We start from the raw sequence: 15,601 nt of genomic DNA, 5'->3' as shown, positions 1-15,601 counted from the left end.
GACCTTAACGTCTAGTTAGGGAGGAAGGATGTACACACATGAGACATACAACCACAAAGGACAATGTGGTGTGAGATTCCATGGGATAAATGGTAAATTTGACAGTAAATTTACAAAAGGGAAAGGCCAGTATGGGCTAGCGTGGACTAAAAAGAGGTGGGATGTGAGCAAGGCCTTGAAAGGTAAGTAAGTAGGTGAAAAGAGACTCAGGATCATAAGTAAGGGTGTGCTGGTAAATGTTTAACAGCCAGCTGTCTAAAGAAAAGTATGCCCCACTTTTAAGTTTAATCTACATCATTAACATTTCCTCTGTTACTTTCTTGAGCCTGGACAATCAACAAAACAAATCAAGCACTGATTTATAGTGTTTGCCAATTTCTGAGGTATAAAAGCTAACACTGAAAGTTTAATTATCAGCACTTTTGAGCCAATATGAGTTGGCTCTAGAATACCCCTGCTTGTGGGACATTAAGGAAGTCAAACTTCATGTTGGAGAGCCATGGGAAATAAGGTGTTTGAGGTTCCTGACCAAGGCTTGGGCCCTTGGTAAAACCTTAAGCCAGACCCTTTAGAATTTTCAAGGCACTGTGGGGTTTTTTTAATTCAGTTTTACTTTATTTTCAGATCCAGTCCCAGTCCCCCTTGCCTTTTCCTACCTATTGCAAAGACAAAAATAATTATTATAAATATATAGTTATGCAAAACAAATTTCCTCATTAGCTGTATCTAAAAAAAGAAAGAATTTGAGAGGGGAGGAAGGAAGAAAGGAAGATAGGAAGATTTTGAAGGTGGATAGTGTGTTTCATCATGAATTTTTTATGATTCTGCTGAGCCGTTGTGTTGATCAGAGTTGCTAAGCCTTTTGAAGTTGATTATCTTTAAAATACTGCTATTATAGTATAAGATGTCCTTCTGGTTCTGCACACTTCACCTGGCATCAGTTCATATAAGTCTTGCCAAGTTTTTCTAAAACCATCTACTTCATCATTTCTTACATCCCAGTCATATATCATAACTTGTTCAGCCATTCCTCCATTGATGGGCACCCCTAAATTTCCAATTCTTTGGTACCACAATAAGAGGTACCATAAATATTTTTGTACATATGGATCCTTTTCTTCTTTCTTTGATCTCTTTGGGGTACAGACCTAGTAGCAGTATTTCTGGGTCAGAAGCTAGGCACAGGCATATGCAATGTGGCCTTTAGTAATTGTTTCATATCCAAAATCCAAGGAAAGACAGTGTGGTTTAGTGAGTAGAATATTGCCCTCATATTCAGGAAGATCTCAATATAACTCCTTCCTCTGCATGACCATAAGGAATTCATCAACCTCTGAACTCAGTTTCCTCTTCCATAAAATGATAATGATCATGCCTATAGTACCCACCAAAACCCTCCAGGCTGTTCTGAGGATCAAACGAGATAATATGAGTAAAGTGTTTGAAGTACTACATAGCAATCTCAGTTGTTATTTGAAATAGGTATTGACAACATCCCTTGTATATGGATGATCAGCTGAAAGGGGAATGGATCTAATGTCCACAATTAACATTATTTTTGATATAATTGTGAAATTTGAAAACATTGCAGCATATTTTATGACATTTTATTGAAGAAATTGGCTTTAACACTGGGAAGAGAAACCCAGGGAAGATGATAGCCATCTTCAGTGTATTTCAAATACATTGTCTTGTATTGATCAAATACATTGTCTTGTTAGCCCCAGAAGCTAGCAATGGAAAGAACTTGAGACAGAAATTTGGTAACAACTAGAGCTGTCCAAAAGTTGAATAAGCTGCCTGGAGAGGCCCTTAGTTTCCCCTTCGTCAAAGTCTTCAAAAAAGAAACTAGATAAGCATTTGTTGGGTGAGGCATAGTGAGGATTCCTTTTGCATGTGGGTTGGCCTAGATGGCTGCTAAGGTCGCTTCTAACCCCTGAAATTCGGTAAGTCTGTGAAGCTATTGTAAATATTTGTGTCAGTCGCCCTTTGGACATAAAGATCCTAGATACACTTTGGAATAACCTCAAACTTATTTGGCTCATTGCTCCCCAGGTAGAAACTCAGAATTTTTGTATTTGGCATCCACAAACAAGGTGCCTATCAGCTCACTAATCTGGCTTGTTACCTCCACCCAGAATGAACCTGGAAATTCTAGCAAATTTCACATTCCCTCTAAGGTAGCTATAAGCACATTTCATAAACACCAAAGTTCACAAGGCTTCAAAACATAATGCAGTTTTATTTCACAATAAAGGGCATAGAAAGGACATATAGCCAGGTCCATAAGAGTCCAGTACAGGAGTTCTTAATTTTTTTCTCTGCCATTATTCTTAGAACAATGTTTTTAATTGCCATAATAAAATACGTAGGATTACAAAGTAAATCAATTGTATTGAAATTCAGTTGTCAAAATATTTTCTAAACAAGTTCATGAATTCCTAATCTAGAAATTACCCCCTGCAGTAGACCATTGCCTTTAAGAAGTTTGTGCTATATTTGTAACTAACCTGTGAGGGGCCCCTGACATGAGGAAGAACTTCTAAGCCTGTGGAGAGTTAGATCATTAATCCCACTGCTACCATTTACCCTTATGCCAAGGGAGAAGGGACCCAAAATTAAAAACAAAGAGAAATGTTCTGGAGTAGAGGTGTCAAACTCTTCAGTGCCAAGTAGACTAAAATGTAATTGGGAAATGTTTAACAAAATAAATAAAAATACAATATAACATGAATAATGTTAATTCGTGGTATTCTACGTCAATATGTGACCTGCAAGGATCAGTTTCTATTTGAATTTGACATCACAGATGTAATTTGCCTTCAAGAAAATCCAAAACTCCTTTAATTACCTTAAACTTTTCCAGAAAAAAAGCTCATCTTTTTAATACCAGTATACCAATTTAGTGTTATAGCTATGAGTTGTATAGCACTACAACTGCAAAGAATTTAAAATGAGGACTCACTAGGGCAATGGAGAAGACGTGATAGGTGTGATCAGTCAGTAGTGCATAACAAAGAATTATGAATAATTGTAGCAAAAAATGTCACCAAAGAAATGTATGATCAAAAAGAAAAAAGACAGGTTAATCACATGGTAAAATCAAGGGGCATCATCACTTGACCCTAAAAAGTCCACATGACCCCTGTATACCTCACTAACAGTATGTCTATCAGAAAAACTACAATGTCAGGAGAAAACAAAAATGGAGCCCAGTATTTTGGGTAGATCCTCTCTGTCAAATGTAGACAAGTGGCTTTCCCAGACCAAGAATGTTTATAAAGGGCAAATTGCTTGCCTGCTCCATGAGGAAGGAGGGGAAGGAGTGTGGAAGAGAATTTAGAACTCAAAATTGTAAAAAAAAAAAAAAAAAAAATTAAGGTTAAAATTGTTTTTACATTTAATTGGGGAAAAAAATATTTTTCCTAGGGAAAAAAAGAATGTTATAAAGGGTTATAAACTCCTTGAAGCCCTGGGGAGCCAGGAGTGGAGATGAAGATTGAGAGCATTCCAAACCATGGGGAACAGCCTGTGAAAATACTGTGGAAAGTCAACATTGAAAAGGCAGGATGTATAGTATCCTAGGCAGCAATAAGGCCAGTATCACTGGATTTCAGAGTAAATTGGGGAGGGGTATCTGTATAAGAAGCAAGAAAACTGAAAGTGGGCCACTTATGAAGGGTTGTGAATGCCAAATAGAGGGTTTACATTTGATCCTGAAAGTGATAGTCACTGAATTTTATTGAGTAAGTGGGTGACATGGTCAGATCTGCCCTTTAGGAAGATTAATTTGATAGCTAAGGGAAAGATACATTGGAATGAAGAGAGACTTGTAGTAAGGAGACCAGTTAGTAAGCTAGTGCAGTAGTCCAGGGATGCGGTATAGTAAAGGTCAGCACCAGGGTGGTGACAGTGTCAGAGGGGAGAAGGGGGCAATTTGTGAAAGATGTTACCAAGGCAAAATATTACCAAGATATGGCCAAAGCCTTGGCCAAAGATAAGGCCAAGATATGGCAGTGGAAGAAAGGACTTCCATATTTATGCGTAGACATCCATATCAATGTGCACACTAATTAAAATCACAGAATTCCAAAGCAGTAAAGTTGGGTGAGGTGATGATCCCTCTTTAGAAGAAAGCCTGTTAAGCTAAATGAGGCTGAATCTGCCCCTAACTGGCATTAGATAAGGAGAGGAAAATAGTATGGAAAGGGGTAGTACTGCCCAGCATTCATTGAAATAACGACATGACTTGCACTTGACTTTGTTTTCAGTGAGGGGAGGGCTGTGCAGGTCACCAGCCTCACTTCTCCTCCAGAGCCATCTGAGTCTAGTGACCAGATATACATCAGGATGACCGGAGATGACCCAGGATGAGGCAAATTGGGGTTAAGTGATTTGCCCAAGGTCACACAGCTAGTGAGTGTCAAGTGTCCATGATGTAGCCATGGAGCCTCACATTCCAGTCTCACCCTAATACATTGACTTTATGAACCTTGGCAAGTCATCTCTCAGTGCTCTGGGCAATTCTAAGAATCTAACCAAGCCCCTACTGATCCACATTCTAAGTTCTAAGAGCTAATTCATGACTTCATGTCTAACTGACATGGTAAAAATCGATTTCATAATCTTGGTCATGCAATACTATTGTGGAATCTCCAGTTTTTCATTTGGACCCTCTTCTCAGAGGAGCCTTGATTAAAAAGAGAGATTAATTCATACCATTGTTGAGTAGAAGGGGCAACTTACATATACATGTATAGACACATTTTGGAGTATGTAGTCACATGCTGTTTGGTCACTTCAGTCGTGTCCAACTCTTCGTGACCCCATTTGGGGTTTTGTTGGCAAAGATACTGGAGTAGTTTACTATTTCCCATTGCTCAAACACCTTCGTTCCCAGTGGCTGCTGAGAACTTTGGTGGGGCTGCAGCTACTGTCTTGCTCTCCCTCTCAGCTCTAATTGTCCTTGTCCAGCCCTGCTATTGACATACCTCACCCAGGTCTCTCACCCAGGTCCGTTCCTTTAGAGGGTGCACCTGCTGTGTGCACCCAAGTTGGGTGTGTGCTTCCTTCAGGTTTGGTGGAGTAATGAGAAACTGTGGAATTTGACAGGCTGCCAGAAGGCTTGAATGTTGTAAAGATATTTGTTCCATTTTTAATGTGAAAACAGACTCTGAATTGGAACTGAATTCCTGGCAAGGTGTGGCTCCTGGCTGTCCAACAGTGCCTCATATTCTTTCAGGGACAGCTGTTGGCAGGGTCCGGATGAGTCCCTTTCTTGGAAAACCACAGAGTTTACCAAAGTCAAGTTTACATACTTTTCTCCTCTAACTTCTTCCTTCTGGTTTTAGGACCTAAAAGAATTGGTAGAAAAGCTGGAAAAGAATGAGAAGAAACTGAAAAAACAATTGAAGATTTATATGAAAAAAGTCCAGGATCTAGAAGGTACTTAATAATGATGAGAGTTGGTAATGCTGGGCATGGGGAGGGAGGAGGCAGGGCCTAGGATTGGGTAGTTGTTTTAAGAGAAGTGGGGAAACTGAATTGTTGTTTCCCATTTTCTGCCAAGAAGTTTCCTGCCTTTTCTGGGATTTCTTTGTATTTATCAAGATTTTATTTTGTTCTTTTGCCCCCTGGGTGTTTTGTCAATTCTTTTTGACAGATAATTGTTAGGCACCTCAGTATGATGTACTAAACTAGGCACTGGAGGGGATTAAGATGAAAGTGACACATTTCCCCTTCCTCAAAGAGCTAACATGCTACTAAGTAAATACAGCATGTATAGCTGTAAAATCTGTAAAATATATTGTAATAAGGGCAAAGAGATCAAAATAAGTTCTCTAGGAAAATTTGAGGAGGGGAAATCACTCTTAGACCTAAGACAGAGATTCCTGAAGATGTTCCTGAGCTGGATTTTGAAGGCAGAGCAGAACTTCAACATGCATGTTTCCCCTTGCTCAGTTGTTCAGTCATAACCCATTCTTCATGACCCTATTTGGGGTTTTCTTGGCAAAGGTAATGGGGTGGTTTGCCATTTCCTTCTCCAGTTCATTTTACAGATGAGGAAAATGAAACAGGCAGGGTTAAGTGACATGCCCAGGGTCACTTAGTTAGTGTCTGAGGCCAGATTTGTACTCAGAAAGATGAGTCTTCCTGACTCCAGGTGCAGTGTTCTATCCACTGTGTCACTTAGCTGTCCTTACATGTCCTCAGCTAATAAGAAAACTTCCATGGCTTTCCATTACCTATAAGATAAAGCCCTCCATGATCCCTGTCATCTCTCTATGCCTCTTTCTCCTTATTTCCCAAAAAGTTCCTTCCCTGACCACTTCAGTTATAATGAATCTTCAGTCTGCCTTCTAGCACATCTTACCTCCACCACTTTTTGGACACTTAGAATATTATACTTTTATATTGTTATCTATATGCATACAGTTGTGTCTGAAACTCATGGATCAACCAGTTGAAAGTAGCTATGTCATGTCTTATAAGTCTTTGTGTTACCTCCTGGCCCTGCACACAGTAGGTCCTCAATGAAAGTTTGTTAATGGGGAATCTCCATTTCTTGCATACCAGCCTCTTGCATTATGTCAACACCTTGCGGTTTCTTTCACTTGGTTCAAGCCGATGTTTCATTTTTGTTTTTGTAGGCTACTAAAATACAAGAAGCTCAATTATCTGATAAGTCTTTCCAGAAACCTGCCTAGCCTTTGAGAGTCTCAAGTACCTCCATGTATGAGCTAACCAAATGAAAATAAATTTTTTTGACTAATTGCTTCTAGAAAGCCCAAGATCCATCAGTTCTGAAACCCCCATGACTCATAGATAAGGACTGGTGTTAAATGCTTAGTTTTGAGGTTAGAATTATTTAACTAAAAGATATGTTGCCCATTACCCCATTTCTTCTTATGGAATTAAAGGGCCATCCATCATCCCTAATGTGGCATATCCACTTAGAAAGAGATCAGAATTTTCAAACACAGCTAAACTAAGGCCTTTCAGGTCATCTAATCAAGCCCTTTGCCCCTAGGGCCTCCAAGTGAAGCATCCAGTAAAAATGACTCCATCTTACCCTTCATTACAACTTTATAGAGAAGACAAGGCTTTTTTTCATTTTTATTTTTGTATCATAGTGTCTAGAAATAGAGAACTGGCCTGGGAATCAGGAAGACCTGCATTCAAATCCCAACACATACTGACTGTGTTACCCTGGTCAAGTCACTAAACCTCTCAGTGTCCCCTTTAGCTCTGTAAATTGCTGAGCAGGTGCTTTGGGAGAGGAAGTTTCCTCACTGAGAATTCCTTATATCAGTGATATCATGGGTCACTTTTATTTTTTAATTCCAATGCCTAGCACAGTTCATGGCTCACAGTAGATACAATCAAATGCTTATGAAATTAAATTGAATTCTGTAACCATGCACAGTACTGTCTAACAACTCCCATGGTCCTCTGATTAACCTAAATGCCCTTTTGTTTCAGATTGAGCCCATTCTCTCTTCTGTGATCCTAAGTGGGAACACAGAGTAACCTGCCAATGAGAGTTATTAAGGTTGCTGAGCTAGTCCCTGCCCTGAACGGAATGTACAGTATTAGAACCATTAAGAACAAGTGAAGGCAGGGTATAGTGAACTGCTGGAGACTCTTGGGAGAGCCTAGAGTATTCTGTCCCAAGGAAGCTGAAAGCCTGAAAAGGTCAGTCTGACCTTCCTTCCACTCACTGGTTTAGGGTCTTCCCCTCCCAGACTGATTCTTTTGTGAAGGCAAATTAGGCTGAATGCAGGTTGTCTCAGACAAACTGAGACCTGGGAAAGACCATAGCTTAAAAAAAGGCCATGATCTCTCACTGCATTGGAGGCCATCACCAGTCATCCTGACTTTTGTCTTGTCACTGGACTCAGATGACTCCAGAGGAGAGTGAGGCTGATGACTGCACGGCCCTGCCTCCAATTCACTTGCAAGTGAAAACATCCTCCTCCTGATGTCATTGGTTCTCTTCAGCATTGAAGGGCAAACAACAAACCTCAGCAACAATCTGGTTATCATCATCTCCCCAGCCTCGCAGCTGGTCCTAGGGTTTATCTAACAGTATCAGTTAATGTTTCCTTTTGTCCTTCTCCCCTGTAGCTGCCCAAGCATTAGCACAGAGTGAGAGGAAGCAGCATGAGCTTACCAGACGGGTCACAGTCCAAAGGAAGGAGAAGGATTTCCAAGGGATGCTGGAGTACTACAAAGAAGATGAGCCCCTTCTCATTCGGAATCTGGTAACAGGTTAGAAGGTTTCATCACCCTCTCATTTCAGCAGTTGCTTTGGAAATTCGAGGACAATTTGATAAAATGGAAATTTGTTCCTCTGTGGGTCTGGTTACCTCCAAGTCTAAGCCTGGAATTTGAAGAGGGTTACCCCTCTGGTATTTATACTGAAGGGAAGTTTAGACTGAGGAAAAGAATTGCATTGTGCTGATAGAGTGGCCAGGGTGCACCTCTACGTGATTTCTGGGCTGAGCTGCTGATCCTTTGACTCCTAGAAATAACTGTTTTCAGTGGCTTAAAGCTGTAGACAATGCCAGAGATGAAGCGATTTTCAGTGGACATCATGCTGACTGCTCTGGAATCTTCTACTCTACCTGTAACTGCCTCATTCAAAGAGTTAGGGTGGGATAGTAGACTTAGGGTGTCTCAAATGTGGAAGAAGGATTTTCCTTGAAGAACTGGAAAGAGATTAGGCTAAATGCATTTCAGGCTCAGGTGGCATTCATGTATATAGATGTATGTATGCATATATTTACATGTATCTTTAGAAGCCCTAGACTTATTCTTAGGGAAGTCTTTGCAGACAGGATGCCTTTCTCAAAGGCTTTTTCCCTTTCATGAACCCTAAGCAGGTACTAGCTTCAGTTCTCTAAAAGGCCTTTCTCCCTGCTGATGTCCCTGGCTGCTTCTGGCCATGGCTTGTTCCACATCAGGGTGAGTTATATGGGCAACTATATTGGCCTTGGAATTTATATTGGGAGATTTGGATTTTACTTTTGATTGTCAGTCACCCCCAAGCAAGTCATTCAACTGTTTCCTCATATGACTAGATAAATCCAACCAAGAAATAAACAGGAAAGAAGTTAAGGAGATGAATAGAATTTTAGAAAAGTTAGATTTGATAGACCTCTAGAGAAAATGAATGGGAATAGAAATGAATCTACCTTTCTCTCAGTGGTACATGGCACCTACACAAAAATTAACCATGTATTAGGGCATAAAAACCTCACAACCAAATGCAGAAAAGCAGAAATATTAAGTGCATCCTTTTTAGATCATGATAAAATAAAAATTGCATAAGAAGTCATGGACAGATAAAATTAATTGGAAACTAAATAATCAAATCCTAAAGAATTAGTAGGTCAAAGAATAAATCCTAGGAAAAATAAAACATTTCGTTAAAATTCTCTTTCATTAAAGAGAATGACAACAAATAACATACAAAAATGTGCGGGATACAGGGAAGCAGTACTTAGGGGAAATTTTATATCTCTATTTTCTCACATAAAGGGAAGATACTATGAAATATTTGCATCATATGGCTCTTGTGAAGATCAAATGAATAAGAGAGATGAAAGAGCTTTGAAAAGTATAACAATGGCCTACATGATACTGGACTCCTATAATATTTACTAGGGAGGTGGAAGGTGGCAGTTCTCTTGGGTCTGTGAGTTCCAAGTTGTAGTGTGCCAAGCCAGCTAGAGGTCCATATTATATCTGGCCTCAATATGATGAGCCCCTCAGGAGCAGAGGGCCACCAGGTTACCCAAGGAGGGACAAACCAGCCCAGGTTGGAAACAGAAGATCAAAGCTCCTGGGATCATCAAAGTGGGACTGGATCCAAGAGGGGGACTATACTTCCATCCTGGGCAAGATAGGAGGCCTGATCTCAAAAGAAGGAGAGGAAGAGGGGAGGGAAGGAAGATGGTACTATGCCAGTTCCAGAGATAATACTTCATCCATCAGCCAGAAAGAATGTATTGAGCACCTACTCTCCTAGGTTCTGTGGGGATAAGGGGTGTAATACACAAATCTGCTTACAAGGATTTTACAGTCTAGTTGTTTAGTTTGTGGATTTGCAATTTTTTTTTATACTTTTTAAGTCCAGAGCCTGGCCTAGTACCTCTTATAAAGATGAGTTTTTCCCAGTGGATCCAGAGATAGAGGTTTGCTCAGTCATTAAATGTGGCATCAACATTGGATGATAGATAGAGACAGAATATTCATTCAAAAACTCTACCAGAGTCCAATCTTTAATATGTAATTCTTGGCAGTTTGACACATTAAGATAAAATGTGAGATTCTTAAGTTCATGATCTCAAATTAAGAGAGAAAAAGATCCTTAAAAATGAATCTTACTTGTATTTGGTGTTTAGAAAGTGTAACACATAAGTGACTAGTATGCAGGGAGAGTAGACGTTATAACTAACCTATTAACTTAGGGAATTTAATTACTTATCTCCTATAATGTTTCCCCAAAGAGCTTCTCCTCAGTTAAGCAACAAATGTACATTAGACACCTAACCTTTACACTCAGCATGGCATCAGATTCTGGATCAGTGAGAGGCAGGGAGGAGAGAGAAGTAGAAGAAAAATATAGGCACAAATAAACACAAATAAGACAGACACTGAAAACACATATTAAACATTAATATTGTAAAAGTTGCCACAAGACAGTAGACAATGGTTAAATCACTAAGACAAATAGTAAAAGCAATTCCATCAAAGGAGGAAGAGATCAGTCTTTAGCCTCAACCTGCACCTGGCAGAATCCAACCACCTTTGTGCTTGGACCCCTTTGTCACACTGCCTTGGCACATGAGATTTGCAGAAAGGCGTTGTAGATAGAAAGTTGGACTTTGAGTCATGAAGACCTGGATTTAAATTCTGCCTCAGGCACTTACTAGCTGTGTAACCCTGAGCAAGTGACTTTACCTTTCTGAGCCTCAGTTTTCTTATCTGGTAAACAATCTCATAGAGTTGTTGGGGACGATCCAATGAGATCGTATGTATATGAGGCATTTTAAAATTCTAGCTGTTGTTGCTGTTATCCCATCTTCTAAAGGAGATTATGTCAACTTCTGATGAGAAGAAGGCAAATATTAAGAGAATGCAGACATAAGAGTGAGGTGGCCAAATGGAAAGTAATTTTATGCGCTGGAGATTTTTCCAGGGCAGGCTTGGAAGCTAGCTTTATCTTCAGTTTGTTTCTTTGGTTATGTAAACTTTTTCCTTTTCTAAAAACTTCTGTCTTGATGCACAAATGCACCCCAAGAATCTGTGAGTGTCATGCTTGCTTATCCTTCTAATATAGAACTGAAGGGCCAGAGAGAACACTGGAACGTTGCGGTCCAAACAATAAAAAGAGAAGGTTTAAAAATAAATCCAGAGTAATTCCTAGGTGAATTAATTCTGTGCAGTAGCATTTGCTAGGAAATCCAGGCTTGCCAAAAAAAACTTTAGAAAAGTAGAGCTCCTGAAACTTCCTTAGGGCAAATATATACCCACACTCTATCCTGGCATTAGTATGGTGGTGTATTGTTTGAGTACCTGTGCCTAGGGCAGTGTGAGGAGAGAGGGAAGAACAAAAAGACTTACATGCCCAGAGACTGCCATGGAATCTGGAAAGTGGCTTCAAGTGTATTTATGGACTTGTTCACTCCTCCCTCCAGGAATGCTAACTGCAGTTATGAGAGCAAAATGGGATACTCAGGTGGTCTGTCTGCCCCATCCCTTACCTCTCATAAATTTAACCATTTAAGACTTAAACTATTAAAATGTGCTTTACTCTTGTATTCATTACATTCATTTCCATGGTGAACCAAGACTGTAGCAACCTGTAATGTTAATTATGTTAATGAGAGTTAAAGAATTCCCCCCATTAATGGACCTGCCCATTAAGGTAAGCTTAATCAAGGGAGATTTGTTTTGTAGAAAGGCCTTTTATTTATTAACCTTTTGTTAATTTGTAATGAGGCACTGGTTCTCTGTGGTTGTGATGCCCTCTGACTCTGAAAAGTGTATAAATACTTTGAGGTGAGGTTTTGTTTTGGGGCTTACTCAATGGAAGTATTTGTTTGGCCAGATGAGACTCTGGGTTGCCGTTAAGGAGCTCCTCAGCTTTGAAAGCCCAGATGTTGGTGCTTCTCTCTCTGGTAACTATGTATGCATGTAATGGTCAGACAGTTGTATCTATCTGTTAATCTGTGACGTACATATTACTTATGTTCAGACACTTGGAAGCCCTGTCTGTTGGTCTTTATTTCGCTGTTTGTATTTTTCCTGAAGTTCAGGGTGCTGACTTTGTCCCCTGAACTAAGTGAATGATACATGTGCTTGATTAAAGTGATTGTTGACCCCTCAAAAGCTGCTTTCCTTTTAGAAAAGCAGATCTAAGAACCTGTGCAGCAGGCCCTCCTGTGTATGTTGGAGTCCTTGCTGTTACGTAACCCCAGTTTTCTTCCTAATAGTAACTCTTCTGTTTCTTATGCTTTTGATAGATCTGAAACCCCAGGCTCTGTCAGGCACAGTTCCATGTCTTCCTGCTTATATTCTCTACATGTGTATCAGACATGCAGACTATGTCAATGATGACCTTAAAGTCCATTCCCTGCTCACCTCAACCATCAATGGCATCAAGAAAGTACTAAAGGTAATTACTGTTCAGGGAATCTGGTATTCAAAAGAAATGGAGAGAACTCAGCCTGGCTGGACTTTGAGGGGAAGAGGGGAAAGGAGGGAGAGTGTCTTAGAAGCCTCTTTCTCCATCAGCAAATGACCCAGCTATATACCTCCTGTATATTTATCATCCTTCATGAATGAGGGCTCTACATAAACTCATCTTTCAGCTAACAGAAGTTGAACTTCTCCAAGCATCACAATTTATATTTTAAACCTTTCCAAGGGAAATCTTCCTGCTTCCTAACTGATGATACTCACAGGAATATCAACTTTTAGGGATGATTCATGGCCATTGCCATGAACATACATAATTGTACTTCAATTTTGTGTCTGCTTTTTAGTTTGTCTGCTCCTATGATATTTGGCTGTTAGTTATTCAGCTGAAATAGTGCCTGATTTCTAACTCTCCTTCCCGCCCCCTTCTGTTTTTTTGCTTCGAATATGCTATTATCTATGAAACCAGATATTCATCCATTTATCCAAGTAACATTTTTAAGCACCTAAGCTGCCTTCTAGGTACTAGGGGAGACAAAAAAAGTATTCAAAAAAGGGTATAGTCTAGTGGTACACATGACACAAACACAGAGATTATGATAATATACAATCATACATGAATGAGATGCAAAGCCAAGTACTTTGTGAGGTTGGTGGGTGGGTACAAGTTGTTAACAACAGGTGGATCTCCAGGAAGTTTTCATTGAGGAGGAGGCTTTTGAGTTGGGCTTTGAAGATCAACTGAGATAATATATATGAAGAACTTTGTGAGTTTTACCGCATTATATAAATGTGAACTGTTATTAAAAGGATGGTTATTTAATAAATGCTGACCAAGTGATAAGAAAAGAGAAGAAGAAATGATATTCCTAAGCAAAGTCATGGGGGCAGGAAGATGTGTTGAGTGTTTGGGTTACTCTCTACAGAGAGTGGCTGAAGTATATAGCAGTTTAAGGTTGGAAATAGGGTGATACCAACTATAGAGGATGAATGCTAGGCTAAGGAATTTGAACTTATATAGAAGACCTTACGGAACCACTTAAGATTTTTGAGCCAAGCAATCTATTCATTAAAAAAGATCATTTTGGTAGGACTATGAAGACATACTGAGGCAAGAGAAGAGGGAGGAAAATGGCGACAAAAAGACCTGATAGGAAGCTATTGCAATTGTGTGTGTTGGTGGTAATGAGGATCTATACCAGGGTGGTGGTGGTGAGAATAGAGAAAAAGGGATAGATAGGGGAGAAATTGCAGAAAAAGAGCCAATAAGACTTGGTAACTTTAGGGACATGAGAAGCAAGAATCAAAGATAATCCTAAGGCCAGGTGAATAGCATTGTCACAGAGAGACATAATGAAGACAGAAGGAAGAACAGGGTTTCAGGAAGAGATTGATTAGCTGGATTTTGGAATTTGAGGTACAGATGGTATATCCAGATGGAGGAGTTCTGGCAGCTGAAAATTCAGGCATAGAGCTCAGAAGTGAGGTCAGGAATATAAGTTTGGGCATCACCTTCAGAGACAGTAGTTGAAGTTACATGAATGAAAGAGATTGTTGGGGAAGAGAGGAGAGGGCAAAATACGCAGTCTTAGGGAATACCCACATTTTAAGTGCAAAAGACAATTCCTTCTCTGTCAAATGGGGATTATGATATTGGTACTATCTACCTCACAGGGTTGTGGTGAGAAAAGCACTTACAAACCTCAATTTTCTTTTTAAATATATTTTTATTTATTTCATTAAATATTTGCCAATAACATTTTTAAAAATTAACATTCTTTTTTTAAATTTTGAATTCCAAAATCTCTCCTGCCCCTCTTCGACCCCTTGAGAAGGCAAGAAATATATCAATTATACATATGAAGTCATTTAAACATAATAAACATCAGCCTTGTTCCAAAAGAACACACATACGTGCACACGCACACACACACAAAGTATGTTTCAATCTGTACTCAGAGTTCATCAGTTCTCTCTGTGGAGGTGAATAGCATTTTTCATCATGAATCCTTTGGAACTGTCTTAGATTATTACATTGATCAGAATAGCAAAGTCTTTCACAGTTGATTATTGTGTACATTGTTCTCCTGGTTCTGCTCACTTCACTTCAGTTCATATGAGGCTTCCCAGCAAACCTTAATTTTCTGTACAGTATCGCAAAAGTTTTAGCTTAAAAGTGTGCTAACACTTGTGGAACCCATTATGTGTTACTATTATCTCTTTGGCTGAATTTTTCTGAATTTTGAGACCCACCATGTGTTACTATTATTTCCCTGGCTGAATTTGTAATCCCACCCTAGATCCAGTCATTGGCTGAGCTGACAGACACAACAACAGGTGGTGGATATTTTTACTTTCTCTGACTTCTGGGAACCAATCATTTCTCTACCTATGGTTGATCTAAGTCATTGGCCTAGACTGAGGCTCCTCCTTGGATGATGGATCCCAAAGACCATGTATTTTTACAATCTATCAGGATATAAATTGCATAGACATACAAGCAATATCCACAGTCTCACCATCACCTTCATAGCTGGATAATGTCCTATTACCATTTGGTGTGTTACAGTAGTTACTTGGCTTCTTCTCTATACAACCACTCTTAGTTCTTCTATATACAACCATTATTGACCTTTGTGTCTTCCTAATACAATTATCACTTTCACATCGCAACTTTCCCCACTGCAGTTTCAATATATCTTGGGATGCTATAAGAAATTAAGTGGGAATTTTGGGGGGGAATTTTTGCAGAAGCCACAGATGACACAGAAAAAATTTAGAAACTCAGAAACTCGTAAAATATATGTATAGTATTGTATAATATCAGTGTGTATTATCTTTTAATACTATAATAAATCAGACTTCTTTTCTGGTATGAAGGGACGGCCAAAAA

At 39.4% G+C, this 15,601-nt stretch overlaps 1 protein-coding gene across 4 annotated transcripts in view; it reads left to right on the top strand.

Annotated features, from left to right (window-relative positions):
- LOC140502852 (unconventional myosin-Vb) overlaps window positions 1-15,601 on the top strand; it is a 556,148-nt gene that overhangs the window by 520,012 nt on the left and 20,535 nt on the right. For all 4 annotated transcript variants that reach the window (XM_072606904.1, XM_072606907.1, XM_072606905.1 and 1 more), the window contains 3 exons: window positions 5,352-5,445; window positions 8,128-8,271; window positions 12,534-12,685. In XM_072606904.1, coding sequence (XP_072463005.1) covers window positions 5,352-5,445; window positions 8,128-8,271; window positions 12,534-12,685 — 390 coding nt within the window. The remainder of the gene's footprint in view (window positions 1-5,351; window positions 5,446-8,127; window positions 8,272-12,533; window positions 12,686-15,601) is intronic.

The sequence above is a fragment of the Notamacropus eugenii genome, chromosome 4, assembly GCF_028372415.1.
Source record: "Notamacropus eugenii isolate mMacEug1 chromosome 4, mMacEug1.pri_v2, whole genome shotgun sequence".
Taxonomy (NCBI): Eukaryota; Metazoa; Chordata; class Mammalia; order Diprotodontia; family Macropodidae; genus Notamacropus; species Notamacropus eugenii.
This window is presented reverse-complemented; position numbering and strand designations above follow the sequence as displayed.